The sequence below is a fragment of the Carex rostrata genome, chromosome 29, assembly GCF_964058835.1.
Source record: "Carex rostrata chromosome 29, lpCarRost1.2, whole genome shotgun sequence".
Classification (NCBI taxonomy): domain Eukaryota; kingdom Viridiplantae; phylum Streptophyta; class Magnoliopsida; order Poales; family Cyperaceae; genus Carex; species Carex rostrata.
In genome coordinates, this window is record NC_135946.1 from 4,099,686 (window position 1) to 4,123,361 (window position 23,676).

At 32.8% G+C, this 23,676-nt stretch overlaps 1 protein-coding gene across 1 annotated transcript; it reads left to right on the forward strand.

Moving 5' to 3' along the window:
* The first annotated feature begins 303 nt into the window (after nt 1–303).
* LOC144546054 (wall-associated receptor kinase 3-like) lies at nt 304–8,293 on the forward strand. Its single transcript, XM_078294602.1, has 3 exons — nt 304–1,241; nt 1,459–1,620; nt 6,972–8,293. Exons 1-3 carry the CDS (start codon nt 338–340, stop codon nt 8,147–8,149), a joined length of 2,244 nt encoding a protein of 747 aa, XP_078150728.1. The 5' UTR covers nt 304–337; the 3' UTR covers nt 8,150–8,293.
* The last annotated feature ends 15,383 nt before the right edge of the window (nt 8,294–23,676 follow it).

Consider the following 23,676-nt stretch of genomic DNA (forward strand, 5'->3'; position numbering starts at 1 on the left):
TTCGGGTATTGACCCCCGGCCAATTAAGTCCCCAAGTCTTGGTCTTTACCGTGAGAACTTAGCGTTTAATAAATTGATTAGCCTAGTCAGAATCCATGGGAAAATGTTTCTCCCATTATCCGATGTTGTATCCACACACGACATATAAGTTCTCACGGCAAAGACCAAGACTAGCAAATAGGGATTTAGACTTGTGGTCCACTAAATAATTGACTCATTAATTTATTCAATTATCAACGTGCAAATATATTCTTTATAAATAGCGTCGAAATGCTGTAATGTGACATCGATCCATTAATATAAACTAGAAAAAATATTAGTAGATTTCTTGTTTATCATGGCGGTGGCAATGATACTAACCCAATTTCTTCTCCTCCTACACTTCAAAACTGCTGAATCTTCGAAGACCACCATTGCTCTGCCCGGTTGCCCAGAGAGCTGCGGTGGAATTCATATCCCTTACCCATTCGGCATTGGCCGAAATTGCTCCCTGTCTCAAGAATTCAATGTCACTTGCCAACCATCTTATGATTCTAACACTACTATAATTCCTGTTCTTGGGGATATAGGTATTCAACCTTTCCAGATTCTGAATATAAACATGTCCTTGGGCCAGGCACGTGTAAGCTTCCCCGCAGCTGGCCAGTGCTATAACAGAACGGCAAAGAAAGAAGAATATTGGGTTCCCCCAATAGACTATCGTGACACATCATTCCGGATCAACACTGAGAAGAACAAATTTACTGTCATTGGGTGTAATACACTTGCCTATCTCAACCTTGACTACAGTAGTAATTACTTAGAAGGGTGCTTTTCTTCGTGTGATAGCCTAGATACCCTGAATAAATATGGATCCTGCTCTGGAATTGGTTGTTGCCAGACCGATATCTCCAAAGAAAAAAACTTTTTCCATATTGATTTTGATGATAGGTACAACAACTCGGATGTGTATGATTTTAATCCTTGCAGCTATGCTATGGTGGTGGAGGAGGCCGAGTTCAAGTTCCAAACCAATTACGTCACCACTATGCTGAATGAGGATGATATCGATAATAAACAATGGCCTATGGTGTTCGACTGGGCAATAGGAAACACGACATGTGACATAGCACTGAAAAACAAATCCACCTATGCATGCAGAAGCGATCACAGTAGCTGCTTTACAGTCAGTGGTGGCGGCTATCTCTGCAACTGCTCCGTTGGTTATGAAGGCAATCCTTACCTTGATGGAGGCTGCCAAGGTCACACACTCTCTCTCTCTGATACAGATGCACGCACAATCTCACTCTCTCGTGCTTGTGCTTTCTTTATCTTTTATTTTTATTTTTATTTTTACTTTTTTATAATCCCTGAGTTGGCACCCTCAACGATTGCCTATCATATTAAAAAAACAAAGATTATTCATAAATATGGTACAGTAATATGTAGACATCTAAGATAATATATTATCTCTTGCAGACATCAACGAATGTGTCAACCAAAATGCATGCTTCAACCCAGCAAAATGTCACAATTTTCATGGAGGATATCGCTGCTCTTGTCCTTTCGGTTGGCGTACTAATCAGATTATAAAAAAATCTGGTCCGGGAGAATGTGATCTCAACGTGGCACTAGTTACAGGTTGGTTATTACCTTTTCAAGATACATAACTTCCATGAATTTTTGAATGTTTTTACAAGTATAGAAACAGAGCCGAGATTTTTATTAATACCCTCAAAAATGAAAAAAATTATCAAATCTGCTCTCGCATTTTTATTAATTTTAAAAATGCCCCGACTGCCCAAACGCGGTATTTGGGCATTCACTTTCTTCCTCTTTTTTATGAAACCGGTCAGCGGCAGGGCAGTCAGCTACAATATTTTTTTTTTAGAGACCTTAATAATTTCCATAAATAAAAATGAAAAATGAAAAATATTCAATTTGATAGCGAACATTCATTTTGAACAATTCTTTAATTTATAATCTTAACAATTTTGAAAATCTTCAAAAAGAAAATTTTAATTTAAAATCCGATGTTATAGAAGACCTAAGTTATCCATATATCATGTCTATAAAAAAAGAAGTAATGAGATTTTGTATATGCCTCACTCTATTACAAATGATTTGAGATTTTAGTGATTTGAAACTAATATTTTTCTTATTTTACAATTCATCTTTTCTTCAGTAATTTTTTTTTGAGACAGACCGAAATTTTAACAAAATTATCAAAATTATAATGAATAAAGACAGTTGGATAAGAAACCAATTTATCTGTGATAAAGTTAGTTTCTTTTTTAACATAATAACTCATTTTCATCTCTTTTTTAGCATAAGATGAATACTGAAGTTTTCAAATCACTTTGCATAATAAATATTGAGTTTTGAATAAAACACAATATTTTTGGTAATTATGCTAGATGTGATTCCAACCCTTTTTATCTATGTATTCTCCACATTTATATATTTCCATCTCATTATTTTTTTTAGAAACATATATTTTTTTTTTCTTGCAACTATAATATTTCATGTAAATTTAAAATTTGGAGGGTTTGCACTTGTGATAAAAGTATACAGGCCAGGTACATATTAATAAAAATAATTTATATGTTTGATCTATTTATATATATATATATAAATAGATCAAACATATAATTTAGAAAAAATTGATGAATGGATGGATTGGGAATTGCAGAATCCCTGTGATAGATTCTCCCGAATCACAGCAGATTTATTTCCACTCAAACACGTAGATTTTATATAAAGCCAATGGAACAACCGCAAACCAACACCACTGGTACATTTTTTCTCATTTCCCAGCGATCCCCCCATAGTTCCAAATATTATCGACTGTCAAAAATAAATGTTAGAAGTTCCAGAAGTCAACCGTTGACCCAACAAATTGCTGTTATAAATACTCTCTCTTCTCACCCACAATGTACATCCATTTAATTTTAAGCACTTTTTTATTGGGATACTGTCTACAAAATACTGAGTAAGATAAATTTATGGGGGTACTATTTTGTATCCTTATAATGTGTAATATAATGTAGGATAAATATAATGTTCTACATGATAATTTTTTTAGTAGGTATAATTATATAGGGACAAACTAATTAACTGTCCCCCCCCAACTAAATCCTCGAAACCTTGGAACTCTCTATTCAGCGTTCTATCTAATCCTTTAAAGCCTCATCTACAATATTTTAATGTACTAATAGGAAACTTTCAAACTTAAATAAAAATAATAATTAATTTCTTTCGCCCACCTTTTTTTTCCTACAATTATTTTCATCTATTTTCTCAACGAACAGTGATAAATTTTGTGAATCTAAAACAACAAACATCTTTAACTTTATTTTCTTTTCCAAATGAGATCAATGATGACGTATTTTTTATTTATATTCATGTCGTTTCATTTCTTGACAGTAAAATCCTGTAGACACTTAAAATTTTGTTTTTCAAGCCTTTAAACGTCTGTCTACAACCTTTTAAAGTACTTATGTCAAGTCTTTAAACCTTACATGTAACTTATCAAAAAATTTGACAATAAAAGTCAATAGGCACTTTAATTTTTTTATCTCAAGACTTTATATCTCTGTCTAGAACTCTTTAAAATATTTTCGTCAAACTTTTATAACTGACATGTAAGTTATCAACTTTTTTTTACAGTAAAAATTCGTAGGCATTTTTTATTTTGTTTGTCAAGTCTTTGAATCTATGTCTACTACCCTTTAAAATATTCTTGTCAAAACTTTAAACCATACATGTAAGTATATAACTGATCAAATTTTTTTATAATAAAAGTCCGTAGGCACTTTAAAATTTATTTCTCAAGGCTTTAAACATTTGTCTACAACTTTCTAAAGTACTCGTGTCCAGTCTTTAAATCTTACTTGTAACTTATCAAAGTGCAATCTTTATACATAGAATATGAAGCCTTTAAAATTATGCATGCAAGCCTTTAAACCTACGATATCAAGTTTTTATGTGTAGCGTATGTCCATGAAAAAAACAGTGACACTAATACAACTCAAACTTAGTTTGTCACAAATCTCATTTGGAAGAGAAAATTAAGTAAAAGATGTTATACTTTTAGATTTGCAAAATTCATGAAAGATCATTAGGAAAATAAATGAGAATGATCGGAGAAGAAAAAAAAGGGTAAAATAAATCTTTTTTTTTGGTATAACAAAATAGTTACAAGTTAAAGTAGTTGGGGGACCGCTCAGGGTTGAATGCTTGGAGACAAAACATTTTCTCAATTATTTAATTTGTGCCCTCTACCCTCGCTGTTAGAACTTGGTATTGCAATTTGTAGCTCCTTTAAAGAGCCGCTGTAATAGTATTTTATATTTTTTTTGAATTATTGTTATAATTAAAATATGGTAATTTTCAATGATAATTGCGAAAATTTATTTGCCAAACTTAAACTTCTATTATTACAAAAAGATATAATTACCAATTATTCGGCAATATTTACTTTGATATTTACTGTTTTGTTATTTATAAAAATATTGCGGATGTAAATAATTTTTTTGTATAAATAACTAGACTTGTCTGCTCTCATGAATATTTCATACGAAAAAAATATAATGCTTATATCTGTTTTATAATAAAAGAACATTAATTATCAAAATTTAAACTGTTGAAAAATTATATTTTTATTATTATGTAATAATTGTTGGGATAAACTCAGCAATACTGCACTGCTTTGTGCCAGTATGCAAAGATTGAAGAGAGAAGAATATTTTTCTGAATAGAAACAACGCTTTATTTCCTTTCTCTCTTACTCAATTACATAGAGTTCTACGATATTTATAACATTACAATGTTTCTAAAATAGACACCCACAACTCCCTAAATTAAGCACCCACTACACAACATGCTGAAAATAACTAACCACTATTCCTACTCTAAATTTAGCATGCACTAATCTGTCCTTGCTATTATAAACATATACTCGAAATAACTTAGCACTACTAACAGTTATTCTAAAAAACGTGCTCCTATTTTTGGATCAATTTTCAACACTCCCCCTTGATCCAAAATTGGTTACTCCAATCTCCTTCCTCATGTTCTCAAACTTGCTAGTGATAATGCCTTGGTTAAAACATCTGCTTTCTGATTTTCTGAATTGACAAATTTCAGCTCGACAATCTGTTTTACCCGAGATGTATTTCAATACTCTCTTTGCTGCTCCAAAGTGATGCTTGGTCGGATTGTGCATGTACCTAGATATCACTCCAGCTGCATAGGATATATCTGGTCTTGTATGGGTTAAGTAAATCAAACCTCCAACTAGGCTTCTAAACTTTGTTTCATCACAGAAACCAGTACCATCATCTCTTGTTAACTTCTCATTATTATTCATGGGTGTAGTTGCTGCCTTGCAACTATGCATACCGTTCTTTAGCAAATCATTTGCATACTTTCTTTGAGAGACAAAGACGCTGCCATGCTCTTGCTCTACTTCTAAACCAAGAAAGTAATGCAACAATCCGAAATCTGTCATCTCAAACTCCTTTTTCATGCTTGCTCGAAATTCTGTTAACAACTTCTCATTTGTGCTCATATATATCATATCATCTACATACAAGCACACGATCAACAACTCTTCTTAACATACAAATTGGGTTCACTCTTGCTTCTTCAAAGATTGTAGATCTTTGCCTTCCACCTTCTGTACACGCCATGAAAAGCATGAATTGCTCTTTCTTTTTTTCTTCACAGCATGCTTGCTGTTCTTCCCTTTGTTTTCTGAAACAATCGGCTTGCACACAGCCATATCTGTTCTGCTAGAAGAACTGGACATCTTTTTGTCGTGCTGAAACTCAAACTCGCCAAATCTACAATGGCCACGTCCACCTCTGCCTTGAGAGGACTCCCCCTTTCTGTAGAACGCCTTTTCATCGTCTTTCTCCTTTGATCTGAACTTTGCTTCATGGGTCTGCAGTGATCCCATCAGTTCATCAAAGGAATATGTTGAAAGATCGTTTGATTCTTCAATTCCTGCCACCATGTGATCAAATTTTGTGCTACACTTCTCAGCACCTTTTCCACCATAGTTTGCTCTAAGGTGTTGTCTCCATATGCTAGAATTTGGTTGACAACGAATGTGACTCTTCACTAGAAAAATCTGCATTGATTCTTCTATTTTCATATGCAACAAATCTTCGTGTAGGATTTGCTGTTTGATTGCCACAACTCGAGAACTTCCCTGAAATGCCGTCTTCAAGGTTGTCAATGCTTCTTTAGTAATTGCTGCTGCTGCAATTCTTCAAGGTTGCGCACCAATTGACTCTGCCGCCAATTGCTGTCCCACCGAACCATCGGCTCTGATACCATTTTGTTGGGATAAACTCAGCAATACTGCACTGCTTTGTGCCAGTATGCAAAGATTGAAGAGAGAAGAATATTTTTCTGAATAGAAACAACGCTTTATTTCCTTTCTCTCTTACTCAATTACATAGAGTTCTACGATATTTATAACATTACAATGTTTCTAAAATAGACACCCACAACTCCCTAAATTAAGCACCCACTACACAACATGCTGAAAATAACTAACCACTATTCCTACTCTAAATTTAGCATGCACTAATCTGTCCTTGCTATTATAAACATATACTCGAAATAACTTAGCACTACTAACAGTTATTCTAAAAAACGTGCTCCTATTTTTGGATCAATTTTCAACAATAATAACGAGTATAATGTTATGAGCGAGTACATCAAGGTGGTTTGTTGTTGGATCTGTGCGCATTTGCACGTGCTCCTGCAACCCACGGCCAAGGCATATCCAAATGTTTAAAAACAGAAGTTCCATAACATGTCCCCTTTAATTGAAAGCTGAAAGATAAAACATATATACCACAAGGTATGACATTGACCAGAAATGAAGTTAGATACATATACAAGTATTAACTAGCTAGGAGCAATAATTATAAATATTCCTACAGAAGATTAAAGCAAGTCTGCACTAAATAATGTAGGAACTGCTGCCGGTATTGCTGCTTTATTTTTTCTTGGGGTTGCCATATATGTGCTCCGGGAGAGAAGAAACCTTTCAAAAGTAAAAGAGAAATATTTTCAACAACATGGGGGATGGATTCTGCTGGAGAAGATTAAATTAAACCAAGGGTTTGGTTTTACTATCTTCACGAAGCAACATGTAGAACATGCAACAAACAATTTTGCCAGTGCAAATATACTTGGCTATGGAGGCCATGGCACTGTCTACAAAGGAACTCTAAGAGATCAAACAGTTGCCATTAAAAAGTGTAAGATAGTCAATGAGAGAAAAATAAAAGAATTTGGAAAAGAGATGCTTATTCTCTCGCAAATTAACCACAAGAACATTGTAAAAATCTTAGGCTGTTGTCTAGAGGTCGAGGTTCCAATGCTTGTATACGAGTTCATCCCAAATGGTACCCTATACCATTATATCCATTATAAGAAACAAGGATCACACATTTCTCTCAAAACCCGTCTAAGGATTGCGCATGAATCAGCAGAAGCACTTGCTTACTTGCATACTTCTGCATCTCCTCCAATTATCCATGGAGATGTGAAGTCTGCAAATATTCTCTTGGACCAAAATTACACGGCAAAGGTGTCAGATTTTGGATCCTCAATACTCGTTCCGACAGATGAAGCACAATTTGTTACACTTGTACAAGGAACGTATGGGTACCTAGATCCAGAATACATGCAATCTGGCCAACTGACAGACAAGAGTGATGTGTACAGCTTTGGTGTAGTTCTGCTGGAGATTCTAACCAGCAAGCCTGTAGTTGATTTTGATGCACCGGAAGAAAGAAGGAACCTTTCGTCTCGCTTCCTCTCTTCTATGAAAGAGAGCAAAATGCAAGAGCTTCTAGATGATGAAATTAAGCATGAAGATGATATGCAGTTAATCAAGGCAGTTACTGAACTGGCTAAGGAATGTCTAAGTATGAAGGGGGGAGACCGACCTATGATGAAAGATGTAGCCGAAGAACTTCTTCGAGTAAGCAAGCTCAAGCAACATCCTTGGAGACAAGAGTACAATCCTGAAGAAACAGAGACCCTGCTCACTGAACGATCCCAACATGCAATAGAGATTGAGCTTACCAGCAATTATTTTAATACAGATAATGAAGCGGAGGAGAGCATTGCCATCGGTCGTTAATTACCATCATCTCTTGTCCTATTTATGTCGGTTGTATATTTTATTTTCTCATTCTTATCACCTTTCTCATTATGTAGCCATTTTGGTTTCCTATATTGTATTGTATTGTATTAGGTTGTTGGAAAAGCTTTCTCTTGTATTGTATTGTATTGTATTATGTTGTAATTTACAATTTTCTTAGTGCTTCTGTTTGTATAATTCCGTCAGCTTTCTTCTAATGTATAATAGTAATGGGTCCCAAGATATTTAACTGGACATAAAATTAGTCCTAATAAAGACTAATTCTACGATAATATTATATTGTGCTATTGTAATTTTCTTGCTTGTGACCCTTGCACAGAATTATCCTTGAACAAGAAAATATCAAATTTCAAGCTCTTCGAGTGGACTAGTAGTGGTAGTTTTTAGGGAAATTATTGAAAGGGATGGATATAAAGGAGTAGAAGGGTTTGCTTTCTAGGAGCAGGAATGGGAACACCATATTACTGTGCCACATGTCAGAATTGGCAACCTTTATCAGATAAATATGTTGTGTGCTTAAACAACCAAATTCCGTTATGTGCAATGGTTATTAGATGTAAATGAGACGTGTTATCTTTTGGCATTCAATAAACCAATAAGCCAATCTATTTCATTTACGTTCAAATAATATTTATAAGTTCCAATATAGAGAATAATAAAATGAAGGTATTGGGCACCTGAGAATAATAAAAATGAAGGTTAGCATGAGTCAAAGGAGATCACAGAAGACTAGAAGAGGATCAATGAAAAAGGCAGCAGAATATTTAGTTTCCAATAAATATAATATCTTGATAATCAATGTAATATTTAGACAATCCTAGATTAAGGAAAGAAAAAACTAGAAAGGCTATATGAGAGGCTGCTGCCCATCTCTATGATGTATCTGAAAATAAAATTATGTAATCTTCTTCTTGGATGAAATAAAACATGTGAGGAAAGGGAATTTGTTGAGAGTGTTGTGCTTATATTTTCTAACTAGTATCATACCCGTGCGTTGCAAAGGGGACATATTATAAGAAACAAATATATAAATGAAAATAATAATTATCTAAAAATTAAAACACATGTTAATAGAAAATTTATATGATTATGTATTTTTAATTAACTTTAATCGTGATCTCTGATAACAATTTGATGATGTGATGATTCTTTATTTTTAAATACCAATAATATCAAATAATAGCTCGATTTGAATCTAATATCAAATATCATACAACAATTCAATATCAACATATAATATGATATAAAAAAACATAAATAAAAAGTGTTATCGTTTGTATGTATAGGATATACACACACACACACATATTATAAGAAAAATATATATTCACACACACGTTCCAATTTATATTCTTTTTTGTTTCCAATTTAGAATACACACACGCACACACACATACACACATTGATATATTATATATTGGAAATATATTCTAAATTGCCCACACCAATATGTATAGAAACAAAGAAAGAAAAATAAGGAAATTAAAAAAAATATGATTTTCATTGTGATTCGTATAAAAACGAAGAAGTAGGGAAACAATAAATAAGAAAATGGAAGGTTGAGTCTTCTCAATTGAAGAGGAAAAATATGGAAATAAAGGAATAAGGAAACAAATAAATATATCGCTAAATTTCAGAATTTGTTCATTTTAAATTGTAACGTATCGTGTGGCAGCATATGTGGTGGGTATGTTTTTAACTAAATTTAGATTTCTATACATAAAAGAGATGCATTTAATCAAAAGAAGACAAATTATATAATCGGAGAGGTGAGATCAAATCCGAAGTTTCATCTCTCAATCGTAGCCGTTGGCGGATCGGACACTCAACGTGCTTAATAATAGAATGGAGATATTTTGACAGCTACTAGTCCATATCCAGTAGGTAGACAATGAAGCAGGGGTGTGAGTACCTCAAGCCATGAAAAGCAATATAAATCCAGTAGGGTTTTTGTGGGAAAACGATAGAGAAGTTTTTAAGTAGTTTGTAATGACATTTTTGTATTAATATAGTACTGGGCTATACAGCCCATTCATTAGAAGAAGAAAAATGAGGGTCATAACTAGAATTTTTCACAATTAAAAATATGTGCACTACAACAAATTGGGTCTTTCTTAGAAAAGTATAAGTATGTATCATAAATATATTATGAAATATATCATGAGTTTTTTTTTTTAATGCTTTCCCTATACTACTACGTAGTTAAAATATTTCAAAAACTCAACTTAAATTAAGTATCTCATAATAATATAATATAAACAACAATTTATGCTATCCTGCAAAGGAAGCCCACCAGATTTTAACCATAATTTTTGAACTGCTATCAAGCATCGTTAACTGGAGCATTAGTACTTACATTATCATTTTCACATAAGGATGTCTGATTAAACATCTATTGATATGTGAAAGATATTCACATGTAGTAAATAGATCTATGTATGCAAGGACTTATGTTTTACTCAATCAACCATAGGACATTGGAACCGTAGGCAAAACTCAATCAACCGAAGTCGAATGCCAATCAATTAATGGGCACCTATGTTTTACTCCAAGAAAAATAAATAAAATAGCACCGATACGCCAAACATCATTAAAAGATACATTTAAGAATTAAGATGCTAATAGCTAAACTCGGGAAATGACCTTGACCGGTTGATCGCAAGTCCCTAAGTCTTGGTCTTCCCTGGGGATTCAAATATTGCCTACAGGGCTTCGATAATAAAATAGAAAAAAACAAAAAAGTATATTTTCTGGGGCCCACTTTACTGCCCGTTATTTCTGCATAACCATGTTCTATGCACCGAATGATATCTCGGGTCGCTTATTGCATGTGCATCACATAATGCGGAAAGGTGTAGGTCCGATGCCCATCGGACCTAGTTTGGTTCCGATGGACAGATCTACCGTCTAATTTGCTTCAGGATTTGTGCGCACGAATATTAAAGCAAACGCGAAAGTTTGGCGCAAATCCTAAAGCCAATCCAACGGTGAGTTTGAACCAAAGTAGGTCCGATGGGCATCGGACCTACTCTGTTTCCCACAGAATGACAAAACGAGCGATCTGATATACTCATAAACTAAACCAATTTCATTCATAAGGTTAAACTTCTTAATTACATGTTGCTTTTATATATATTTAAATGTGCATATATTCCGTTTTTATTTAGAAATTTTGAAGATATATAATTGAGGAGGGATCTAGATACACTTTTTTTTTGTGACACTGAATGACACTATATTTTTAAAGTTTTCAATGTCCAAACAGTGTATCCAAACCGTTCAACATGATAAATATATTAAAATGTGCTTGCAGATCAAATTATATATTTTTTTGAATTTGTTTACTGTTTACTATGTATTTTACCAAATTGTTGTTTTCAAACCATTAAATATCTTTATCCATCTTGATAAATAGTAAAATAATTCAAAAAACTGTAAAATTTGATGCAAACACAATTTAATATATCCATAATGTTGAACGGTTTGAATCAATTGTTTGGACTTTGAAAACTTTGAAACTGTAAGGTGTAATTTGGTGTCACCAACAAAAGAGTATAAGTGGATCCCTCATATATATATATATATACAGATAGAGAGAGAGAGAGAGCACAACTAGGGTGTGATGTGCTCACCAAGTGGGGTTGGTGAGCACACCTCCAAAAGGCTATAAGATTGACTTCGAACTATGAATCCAAACCGTTGAAATTCATATATTTCTTGATTAATGCATGTACATGCAAAAATTTGTAAGTTTTGAATTTATTTAGCACATGATCAAGCGGTCAAAACAATGAACATTTTATATGTTATTTTTTTAATTGTTTTATGTATTGCTTTTTCATTATTGCTTTGACCACTTGAACATGTACTAAATGAATTCAAAATTTTAAAATTTTTGTATGTACATGCATCACTCACGAAGTACTTGGATTTCAACGGTTTGGATTCATAGTTCAAAGTCAATCCGATAGCCTTTTGGAGATGTGCTCACCAACCACATCACACCCTAGTTTTGCTTATATATACACACACATGTTTTTCCAATTCCATGCTAGTAATACAAAAGTCAGACTGAGCCTCTCATACAACTGTAATGCGAATTTACATTCTGATAATAGATGTGTAATCAAGAGAACTTCTGTTATTGACCATGTTAATTTGTTCGAGAGAGATGTTTATGGATATTAACAGAAAAAAAAAAAAATTCAAACAGTAGAGAATTTACTCAGAGAAGTGCAGGAACAATGAGAGTATTTACATTTAAGAATGATGTTTTTCTAATTTATTATTTTTGTATTTATTTTATGATTTATGTTTATTGAACCATATTCAACTATGTGGAATCTCTCTGTAACTCATCAAGAGATTTCTCCTTGAAACCTTTAATCAATAAAAGAAATAGGGACAAGATCTCTATTTTTTATCAAATAAAAAAAAAAAACATATACATACATGTTTTCCGGACTTTTGGATACTTACTAAGGACTTCATTTATATTATTTTTGTTCGTGCCTTTTTAATCATTAAAACTAATAAGTTGTTTAATACATGTGATATTTTTTATTAATGAAACGCCAATTTCTGTAAAACAATAACTAATTATTTTTAAGTATTGAATTGGAATCGCAGGCAAAACTCAATCAACCCGAAGTCGAATAAGCCGATCAATAATTTGGGCACCTATGTTTTACTCAAAGAAAAACAAATAAAATAGCAACGAATACGCCAAACATCATTAATAGATACATTTAAGATGCTAATAACTAAACTCGGGAGGTGACCTTGACCGGTTGATCGCTAGTCCCTAAGTCTTGCTCTTCCCTGGGGATTCAAATATTGCCTACGCGCTTCGATAATAAAAAATAAAAAGTATTTCCTGGGGCCCGTTATTTATGCATAAACATGTTCTATGCACCGAACGATATCTCGGATCGCCTATTGCATGTGCATCACAGGATGACAAAACGAGCGATCTGATACACTCATAAACTAAACCAATTTCTTTCATGAGATTAAACTTCTTTAATTCCATGCTGCTTTTATATATAATATGTACAAATATTCCCTTTTTATTTACAAATTTTGAAGATATATGATTTCCAATTTTATAAAAATTAAGGAAAATCCGGACAACATGCATGTATTTACATTTATTTCATTCACAAATTATATTAAGATGAAAGTAAATTTTTCGATTTAGAGACCCAAGTTGATACCATAAATCACAGTAAAAACTTCCATTTAGAATTCTGCTAATTATTTGTTTCGTATTCTTATTTGAATCCATATTCATTAATTATCTCTATCTGTATTCTAATATTTGGAATTTTAAATTTTCGAATAATAATATCTCGGTCAATATGTGAGGTTATGAATGCATGTGGGTTGGTGGAGGCAATTATGTGAGGTTATCATATCAATTTTATATCTACTTAACCTGCACCATGTTCTCTAACAAGTTTATTAAATATAGTTTTTGATAATGGACAAAATGATATATAGTTCGTTTGTCTTCTAATTACGCTTACTAATTAATTTTGATGGTAAAAGGTTTCGGATCTGAGGCATTTATATTTTCTCTATAGTTTGAGTAGTAAAATTGAAATTGCTCACATTGAGAACTAGTCCAGGTCTGATTAACGGCAAAGATTTGAGAAAATAACTCATATCGAGAACTAGACCAGGCTTGAAAATTTTGAAGATAATTTTTTTAGTATTTTGAAAATTATTTTTGAGAAAGTGGACTTTTTTCTTGTGGGTTTTATTTTTTATCAATTTACAAATTATATATATATTAGGTCAACGCACCTTTCAACAAGATTTTTTTTTTGTTGTAAATTAAAACCGACAGTAGTATTACCGTTTGTTTGTTTGTTTGTTTTTAAAGGATAGAAATGCTATAATGAGGATCAAATTAATATTTGATCAATGACACGTGGTCCATTACGCGTAATAATTTAATAAATGATTTTTTATAAAAGGTAAAATCTTAAAACATAATAAATGCTTAACTTTCAATGAAATTTTTCAACATGCGATGTATCTTTGCACGAATATTATCTGATAATAGAGCTCGATGTCAACAACTCAATTAATATTCGAAGTGGTGCTACACTACACGTTACCCAATATAATATAGTATGTACAATATATAAACACAATATATTATTGGATGAATATGAATTAATGTGCATATGTTTTACAAAGAGCCTCGAACTGCAGTAATGGTGTATGCACCGATCAATTGATAGAAACTTGATAAATTAGCGGAATACTCGTTTATTATGGCAATGACTATGATGAACAAAAGAAAAAGAAACTCGTTGCGAATAGTAGATAGCTTTTGACCCTTTCAATTGAGCAACATGTTGAGTAAGTATTGTTTTTTTTTTTAGTAAAAATAAGAATCAAAGTTCTTATTTGATTTTATTGATTCCATAGCAAAAAAGTTGGTAGGCTTCCTAGCTAATAGAAACCTATATGAAAAAGTTACAAGAAGGTTCAATATATATTGAACCACAGTTTGCAGAGAAGAAAAACATAAAAAGTAAACAAAAATTTCAACAAAAAAAAGATAAAACTCATCTTGAGTAAGTCCTTACAATTGGTATTTACAAATGGGTGCATTTACCAAATTTTGGAGAAGCATCCTCTCTGCCGTTCTTGTTAATATGATCTTTGCTTTGACAACAATAGTCTCTATTTAATGGCTCTATATTCTGAATATTTAAAGGCCCATCACCGGGATATTATCAAGAGAAGGCCCAAGATATTTCTGGGGATCTCGGTGAAATGGGTTTGTGGATTCTTTGAGCTCGGTACTGTTAATGACTGGGCCCTTGATAAATGCAAGAAAATGAGAAAGGTTGAGAATCAATTTTCAAGATTGGAGGACCAAGTGAGGCATGAGCGGCGGTAATCAATTTTATTCTTTATGGTAACATAATTTGTTATCAATACGGCCGCTACATTTACAAGATATTTAGTTTATGTTTGCAATAGTTTATTATACAATTTGGTGATACAATTTCATAACACTCAAAATAAATGCGATCTGTATGCCTGCATAATAAAATTGTCCACATATATACCTATACAAAAAGAGACTAGTATATTAAATTACCAACATTTTCTCTGACATTATCACGAAAGTTTTTCCGATTAATTGTCTGAGTAATTGACTGCATAATCAATGCATTGAATGATTTTTCTTTTTTTTTTCAAACGGGACGAGAAAAAGTTATATATTTTATAAATGAAATAAATTGTCCTATATTGTAAACATTTCTTCTATCATAATTTGGATTTTAGATAGATAGAGTTATAGCTTTCCAACTTCTATTTAATATCCATAAAAGACTCCTTAGATGAGTTTCGATTCTTATTAATAAAAATATCGGTTCTTATTAATAAAAGTATATTATTTACTTTGATTTTAGTATGCTATATGTCCAAAATTTTAATTTATTCTTATCTATGGGATCAATATGTTAACCACTATTTTTGCAATTTTACTATATACTCCAGCTTTGAAATTGTTGTTTCGTTAGTACAGCTCTAATTTGATCTCTCCGTTTTCTTTTTCTCTTCCTTCTATGTTGAATAGTCTTGAATGGGATTGGGAAAATGCTATTCATATGAGTCATGCGCCATGCCAGTGCAACAAACTCAAAATGGTAGAGAAATATGACAACCATGCAAAAGGACTCGATTTGCTTCAAATGTGGAATTCAATAACGAAAATGAAATATTTTTGTTCATGCTAGTATATTGGCAGCAATTTAAATAAATTTCTCTCCATGTTTTGCTTTTGTGCTTGGCTGTAAACTTTTAGGCATATGTTTATATGCACATTACAAGTTGAAAAATAAATCATTTATTCTCATTAGTCAGTCAATTAAAAAACTGAACGTTTTTCTTATACATGCTATATTTTTTTATTTTTTAATAAAGATAAAATAAGAAGTTTGTAAATTTAAATTATTTCAATAGAAAAGATAATAAATTGAATAAATTAATGTGTCTTTCAAATTTAAAAGAATAAATCGGACCACGGTACATGCCACAAGTACGGAAAATCCGGACACTTTCGATGCGATTGTCCTGAGAGACAGCTGGATCGTCCACCGACACCTGGAATCGATCACGCGGCTGTTGCGGTTGGTCATGATGGTGATGTAATTGTGTGTATACGTGAGGAGGATGTGTATGAGACTGTTGTGTGTAACAGTGGCATCTATGGTAGCTGGGTGTTAGATTTTGAATGTGCATTCCATATTTGTCCACGAAGGGATTGTTTTGATTCCTTTTGTGAGGTGTCTGGTGGTTCTGTGACTTTGGCTTATGGATCGACTTTATCGGTTGTCGGAGTTGGTGCGGTTAGGTTCTGAATGTGGAATGGTATGATTCACACGATTACCGGTGTTCAGTACATATCCGATATTTGACGGGGTCTTATGTCACTCAGTGAGTTGGGTTCATGCGGGTATGAGTTTCGAATTTGCGATGGGTCCATGGAAGTACTTTGAGGTGACATGGTTGTCATTAGGGGTACGAGGCGCGGTGGTCTCTATGAGATGGTTGGTTTGATGGAGTTCGTGTCCTCTGTCGTACTATCCGGTCTTCTACGAGCGATGCACGGTTGGATGAGGTGAGCGGTATGGTTTTTGTCGGAACCATGCCTGTGCTTGTTGATATGAATCGTGGTATCGTGGCTATATGCCATGCCACGTAGAGCTGAGTTGTAGGAGGTGACGACGTGACACGTTGTGGGGAAGCCGCGATGGTAGAAACATGTCGTATGGCAGATTGTGCCATTGGAGGACGGCCTAGACAGAGGCGAGCCAGAGGTAGCAGGTTTGGCTACTGGGATAATCCCGGACGCCTTGATGCCAATGGACGCAGGCATGGACATGCAGTAGCTAACACTGCATGGAGCATTGGACTTGGGCGGCCGTGTGCCGTGGAGTCAGGTTTGATGCGGTGAGTCTTTGAACATGGAGACAAGTGGGAGATGACATGATAGCGACATATAACTATTGGACTGTGACGGTTGGCGATGGAGTGAGTTGCCGATTTGAGCCTACAGTAGAGATTGTTGGATTTATGCCCAAATAAGCCGAGCCCAATAATCCCTTTTAGCTCATCTATTTCTTCTTGACCTACGCAAGTCAAGAGAGTAAGCTGGCGGTTGCTTCTTGTTTGCTAAATAAAGAGAGAGAAAGAGAAAGGGAGAGGAAGAAAGATAGTGAGATAGAATGATTATTTGTACTAATAATTGGAACATTTTTGTATCCCTTATAAACTCTTGTTTAATAGTAAGTTTGTTGGTCGTGTGCCTCCCGGTGGGGTAGGCTCGACCAAATCACCTTATCTTTGTATTTGCTTTCTCTCATATGCTTTGTGGACTAATTCTATCTTGCGGTAATATATTTCCTCTATTGTTGGTGTTTTGGGTTGTATGCAATGTTGCATTTGTCTCTAATTTTTCGGTTATCTTTGGTATAAGGTATATTGAGCTTATTACGTGTTTCTTATAGTTGGTATAGGGTTTACCAGTATTCTGCATTATTAGATACTAGTATCGAGCCCGTGCATTGCAACGGAGACATATATAAGATTGAATAGAATATGAAGAGACTTTTTTGTTTGACATTTACACAACAAAATATATATATATATATATATATATATATATATATAAAGAAAAATAATAGACAACTGAAAAAAAAAACAAAAATTCAAATAATAAATAACAATAAAAGAAACAACAACAAATGAAAAAAAAAGGATCAAGTATAACATGAAAACAATTTTTGAAGTATCATTGCTATTTAATATCTAATTCTTTTCACAAGCAAGATACATCATTAAATGATTTAGAGAAAAAATAATCTATAAAGAAACAAAATTAGAAAGATATGATTAAATGATTCAAACAAGAATTCTCTACATATATATTATTCATGGAAATTTTTATTATACATATCATTTTTCTACACGAAAGTTCTAGATATTCTTTATTTTCTCTCCAGATCAGGAATATATGATTGTTTCCATCAGCACAAAATATGCTATTCATCTATTCACAAATATGAAAGAGGAATTGGCCTGAACCTCTCTGGACCATCTCTGTCCAAAGAGGTTACTAAACCTTCCAATTTAACTTTTGTTTTAATCAACGAAGATGATGCTTGGATCTCCGTTTTAATTAAAATGAAAATATTTTGATCATATTTATTAGTTAAATTTAATAACAAAAACCGGAACCTTCCAGTTCCTTTACCTGTTCATTAAGTAATTTATAATAGTAATTTATAATTATAAAACTATAAAACTATATAGAACAATTGTAAAGCATGCTTTTTAATCTCCTTTTCATCCGAATTTGTTAAGTTTCTTTTGGATGACAAATTAAGACTCCTTTGACACTTTTGTATTTATTTCTAACTTACAATGATATGTGTCATTTAGATTTAAAGAGTCATATATATATGGAAGTGTCTATAGAATTTTAACAATAAATAAATTTATTGAAGTTAGTTTGTCAATTAGTATTCATCGGCATTTGCACGTTTAGTCCGTTCAAACAATTAAATCGCCCGGTTTAACAATTTTTTAGGACAGATATGGTCCACATAGCTTCAGATCAATTACTCTCTCCACAAAGATATAGTAGATTTAAACAAGTAAAATTTGAAAAAAATATGATTGTTTCTATTTTCATTGTCGAAACTATAAATAGAAAAATAAGGAAATAATTTAATTGTAAAAATCAAAGATAGCTGTAAGAAGAAATAAGGAAACAAATCGCTAGAGATTTATTTAATTTTAATGTGATAAATCATGTAGCAATCTGTGAGGCGAGTATGTTTTTAACTAAATTTAGACTTCTACACATAAAATATATGTATTTAATCAAAAGAAAACAAATTATTTGATTGGAGGTTTGATATTTAATTTGAAAATTTATCTTTCATTCTCAGCTGTTAGCGGATCAGGACAACTACGTACTTAACATAAGAATGAAGATAACCCCCAACAGTGCAGTTCCGTCTATATTTCAAAATAAGAAAACAATATTTTTTTTCCGTAGAATTAAATTTGAATTTTATAGCTTCAACTGCAGATTAGACGAGTCTTTCAACCTTTGTGACAACCAGATTCTCAGCCAAGGGTTAATACCACGTGATGCGGATTTTGGTCTGTGATGACAATATGAGATTCTCAGCTCAGAACCTGAGGCTGATGAGATTGTTCCTTGGAATATTATTCTAAAGAAACGTCATGTGGCCTTCTGGCGGTAATTAAGAACTTTATGTAGTAATTTTTGGTTGCTAGCCACTGTGATATTTCTGAATTACGAACTTACAAATAGAGAATTGTTATAATTGTTTAAATTTATACATATTCAATTGTAAATATTAATTATATTGAACTAAATTTATTTTAAGAATGTTTCTTACTGTCATTGTTGCCCATCAGACTTTTGGTTATTGATGAAGACAACCAAGAAAAAATCTCAGATGCATGTGGATGTTTTAATGAAAGTAAATTATTGATAATTGATAATTTTTCTTTCGAATAAAAGTTATGTTTTTCACATTTAATTTTCGGTGGTCCCCCTGCAGGTATAATGCGGATATTGTAGCATGCGTACTGTTATCAGCTTCTATAAATCTATGGTCCCAGAAAGATGCGTCTGGTGTAATTGTATCATTCGTGCGGTTCCATCTATTTTTTTGAAAGATTTTTTTTCTATTTCCGTAGAATTAAATTTGAATTTAAAAAAAAAATCACGAGAGAGAGTTGATTCTATAGATTCAACTGCAGAGTAGAGTACGCATTTTAAATGTGTGAGATTGTTCCTGCTTGGAATATTTTCTAAAGAAAAGTCATGTGGTAATTAAATTTAATTACGAACTTTATATTGTAGTATAAACAACTTCTTACAAACTTTATGTAGTAATTTTTTGTTGCTAGCCCCTGTGATATTTTTTAATTACTAACTTTTAAAAAGAGAATTGTAATAATTATTTAAATTCATATATTTTCAATTGTAAATAGTGAACTATTTAAAAGTTCAAACAGTCGATCCAAACCGTTGAACATGATGGATATATTTAAATTTGCTTGCAGATCAAAATTTTAATTTTTTTTAATTTTTTTTCTATTCATTAAGTATTTTACAAATCATTGTTTTTAGACCATTGAATTTTTGTAACCATTTTAATTAGAGAAAATTGGTTTTTTGCCACTCCAAAACCTTCAAATTGTAAAAATGTCATCCCGAAATTTGAAACTATAAAAATGTCACTCCAAACTTTATTAATTTGTAATTTTATCATTTCAAATAATTAATGACTAAAATGCTCTCCCTTCTTCTTCTCCTCTTCTTCTTCTCATGCCTCCTCTTCATTAAGTTGAATATGCTGATTATTTGCCTCCTCTTCATTAAGCCGTCTTTGATCTCATTCTACGAATTGAAGTATCTCGGTTCAGTAACTTCCCCGTCTCTGTCGACTGTCGTCTCTAATTCTTCGGAGGCTCGAGCAGTAAAAGAATAAGTATAGATCCAAAATCACTTCTGTTCTCGACAGCGATTCAAATTCAACATAGTAAATCACGTTGAAAGGATTCTCTTTCTACTCTTAAATACTTGGATGAATTATACTCTCTTCGTACGTAAATTCATCTGGAATTTTATCAGATATAAATTCTTCGATTAGTGATGACCTCCTGCATTCTTTGATTGCATTTTTTTTTTGGTATGTTTCAGTTGCTTCTGGATTGGTATTAGACGTTTGGAGAACTCAGGTAATTTGTTGAAATTGTGAATACCCGACTTATAATTTTACGGGAAAGTGATGATCTAGTGGACGACTTATGAATAGTTAATCTGCTAAATATAACCATTTTTAAATTTATCCTATAGTTCGAGCTTCTCTAGTAGCTAGAAAAAAATTCAGAGAGCGTTACTGGAGAAGCACTATTCAGAGTGGCTAAATAAATTTAATTAATTATTTTTCTGGATTTCATGGTTTTAGTTCTCATATATCTCAGAGTTTGATGTTGTTTAGAGAGACACTTATCAATAGTTCACCTGCTATCTAACAATTTTCTCCTTTATCCGTCCTCCAAGATATAATCAACGTATTCAACCTAATGAAGAGGAGGCAGGAGAAGACGAAGGGAGGACATTTTAGTCATTAATTATTTGGAGATACGAAATTACAAATTAATGAAGTTTGGAGTGACATTTTTACAATTTCAAATTTCGGGATGATATTTTTATAATTTAAAGGTTTTGAAGTGACAAATAACCAATTTTCCCTTTTAATAAATATTAAAAAATAAAAATAAATATAAAATTTGACCTGCATGCATATTTTAATATATCCATCATGATGAACGGTTTGGATCGACTGTTTGGATTTTGAAAATGTTAGGTGTAATCCGGTGTCACCAAATAGTGAACTATTTAAAAGTTCATCATTGAAAATAGTGAACTATTTCTAAAAAACATATATACATCACTACTTGTAAATAATAATTATATTGAACTAAATTTATTTTAAGAATGTTCCTTAATTTCGTCATTATGATCATCGCTCTGCCTGGTTGCCAAGAGAGCTGCGGTGGAATTCCCATCCCTTATCATTTCGGAATTGGCCTAAATTGCTCCCTGAATGATGGATTCAATATCACTTGCCACACAACTTACAATAATGGTACACCTACACCTCACCTTGCCAGTTCAGCAACTTTTTTTTTTTTTTTTGAAAAAAGGCAATAAAGCCCATTTCATTTTCATGAAATCAAAAGGTTATTTTACAGCCAAGTCAAACATGTAAATCCTCACTGATCTTTCAGCAAAAACCAAACAAAATATATACGCTCTCCATTTTTAAGAACCCACCACAACACAGAAAAATAGAAGTTTCTAAGATAAAGCCACTAACATTTGGGCTGAAGTAAGTATAAACACCACCTAAAGGTGCAAACAACAAAATGATCAGTTCAGCAACTTACAAACACAATAATGGTGCACCTACGCCTTACCATGTTTTTTTTTCCAATTCTGAATATAAGCCTGTCTTGGGTCAGGCAAGAATCGGAAGCCTTGTAGCTTCCCAGTGTAATAACACCACGACAAAGAAAGAGGATTACAATACTTTGGGATTAAAGTTTGGTGAGTCATTCTGGCTGAACACCGAGAAGAACAAATTTACAGTAATTGGGTGTAATACTCTTGAACAGGAAAATATCAAATTTCAAGGTCTTAGTGGAGCAGTAGTGTTAATTTTAGGTATATTATTGAAAGGGATGGATACAAAAGAATAGAATGATTTGCATTCTAGGAGCAGAAATGGGAACACCGTAAATCACTAAATTGTACTGCACGTTGTGAGAATGGACAGCCTTTATCAGATTCTAATTACCACCATATGTTGTGTGCTCAACAAACAACCAAATTACGTTAGGTGCTATGATTATTACATGCAATTAGACAAGTCATATTTTGCTTTTCGATAAACCTTCAACAAACCATTGATCAGAGGGGACTGATTACATGAAAATATTTTGCTTTTACACCTAGAACCTCACCAAATCAGATCAGTCTCTTCTCACAATTTGCATAAAATCCTGCCTTGTACACCAAAGCGCACACTCAACATGAATCGAAGCACAACAATTGTCACATATGATGGAGAAACGGACATCTTTGTTCACATAAAAAAACTATGCATTTAATTTAATTTATTTTTGTTTAGAAGAGCACGCAGGCAACATCAAATTTTCACAAAGATTACAACTGCATCTCAGCTACTATTCAGGTTCTGACTCAATTTATAAAAAAAAAAAACACAATAACAATTTTTATAATGAGATGATAACAATTTATATATACATATATATAATAGTATGTACAATAAACGCTACATTAACTAATCCAGTATCAAGTGCTCATATGTTTTATAAAGAGCCTCTAACTGAAGTAATGGTGCAATGTTCCACAGAGAAACCAGATAGATTAACCACTCATTAATTAAGACAATGAATGTGGTGAAGGAAAATAAAAGAAACTCGTTGCTAGTAGTTGGTACCTTGTACTCTACTATGGTGCGCACCAACGATACTAATCCAATTCTTCTCCTCCCCCACTTCAAAACCATTGAATCTGTGAACACCAGAGCTCTTCCCGGGTGCCAAGAGAGCTGTGGTGGAGTTCCCATCCCTTACCCTTTCGGCATTGGCCAAAATTGCTTCTTATCTAAAGATTTCAATGTCACTTGCCAAATATTTAATAATGCTAGATCTACACCTTACCTTGGAAAATTTCAGAATCCCAAGGCGTAGATGTAGATGTAGCATTATTAAATAAGAGAAAGGAAGAGGAAGAGAGATCGTGAGATAGAATAATTGTTTGTACTAACAATTGGAACATTTTTGTATCCCTTGTAATATCTTGTTTAATAATGAAGTTTATTGGTCTTATGCCTCCC

Excerpts from the sequence above, each read along its gene's own strand:
- LOC144546054 (XM_078294602.1), top strand. The coding sequence starts at position 338 with ATGGCGGTGGCAATGATACTAACCCAATTTCTTCTCCTCCTACACTTC. Across the intron at positions 1,242-1,458 it reads CCTTGATGGAGGCTGCCAAG|ACATCAACGAATGTGTCAAC; the intron begins GTCACACACTCT and ends TATCTCTTGCAG. Across the intron at positions 1,621-6,971 it reads CAACGTGGCACTAGTTACAG|GAACTGCTGCCGGTATTGCT; the intron begins GTTGGTTATTAC and ends TAAATAATGTAG.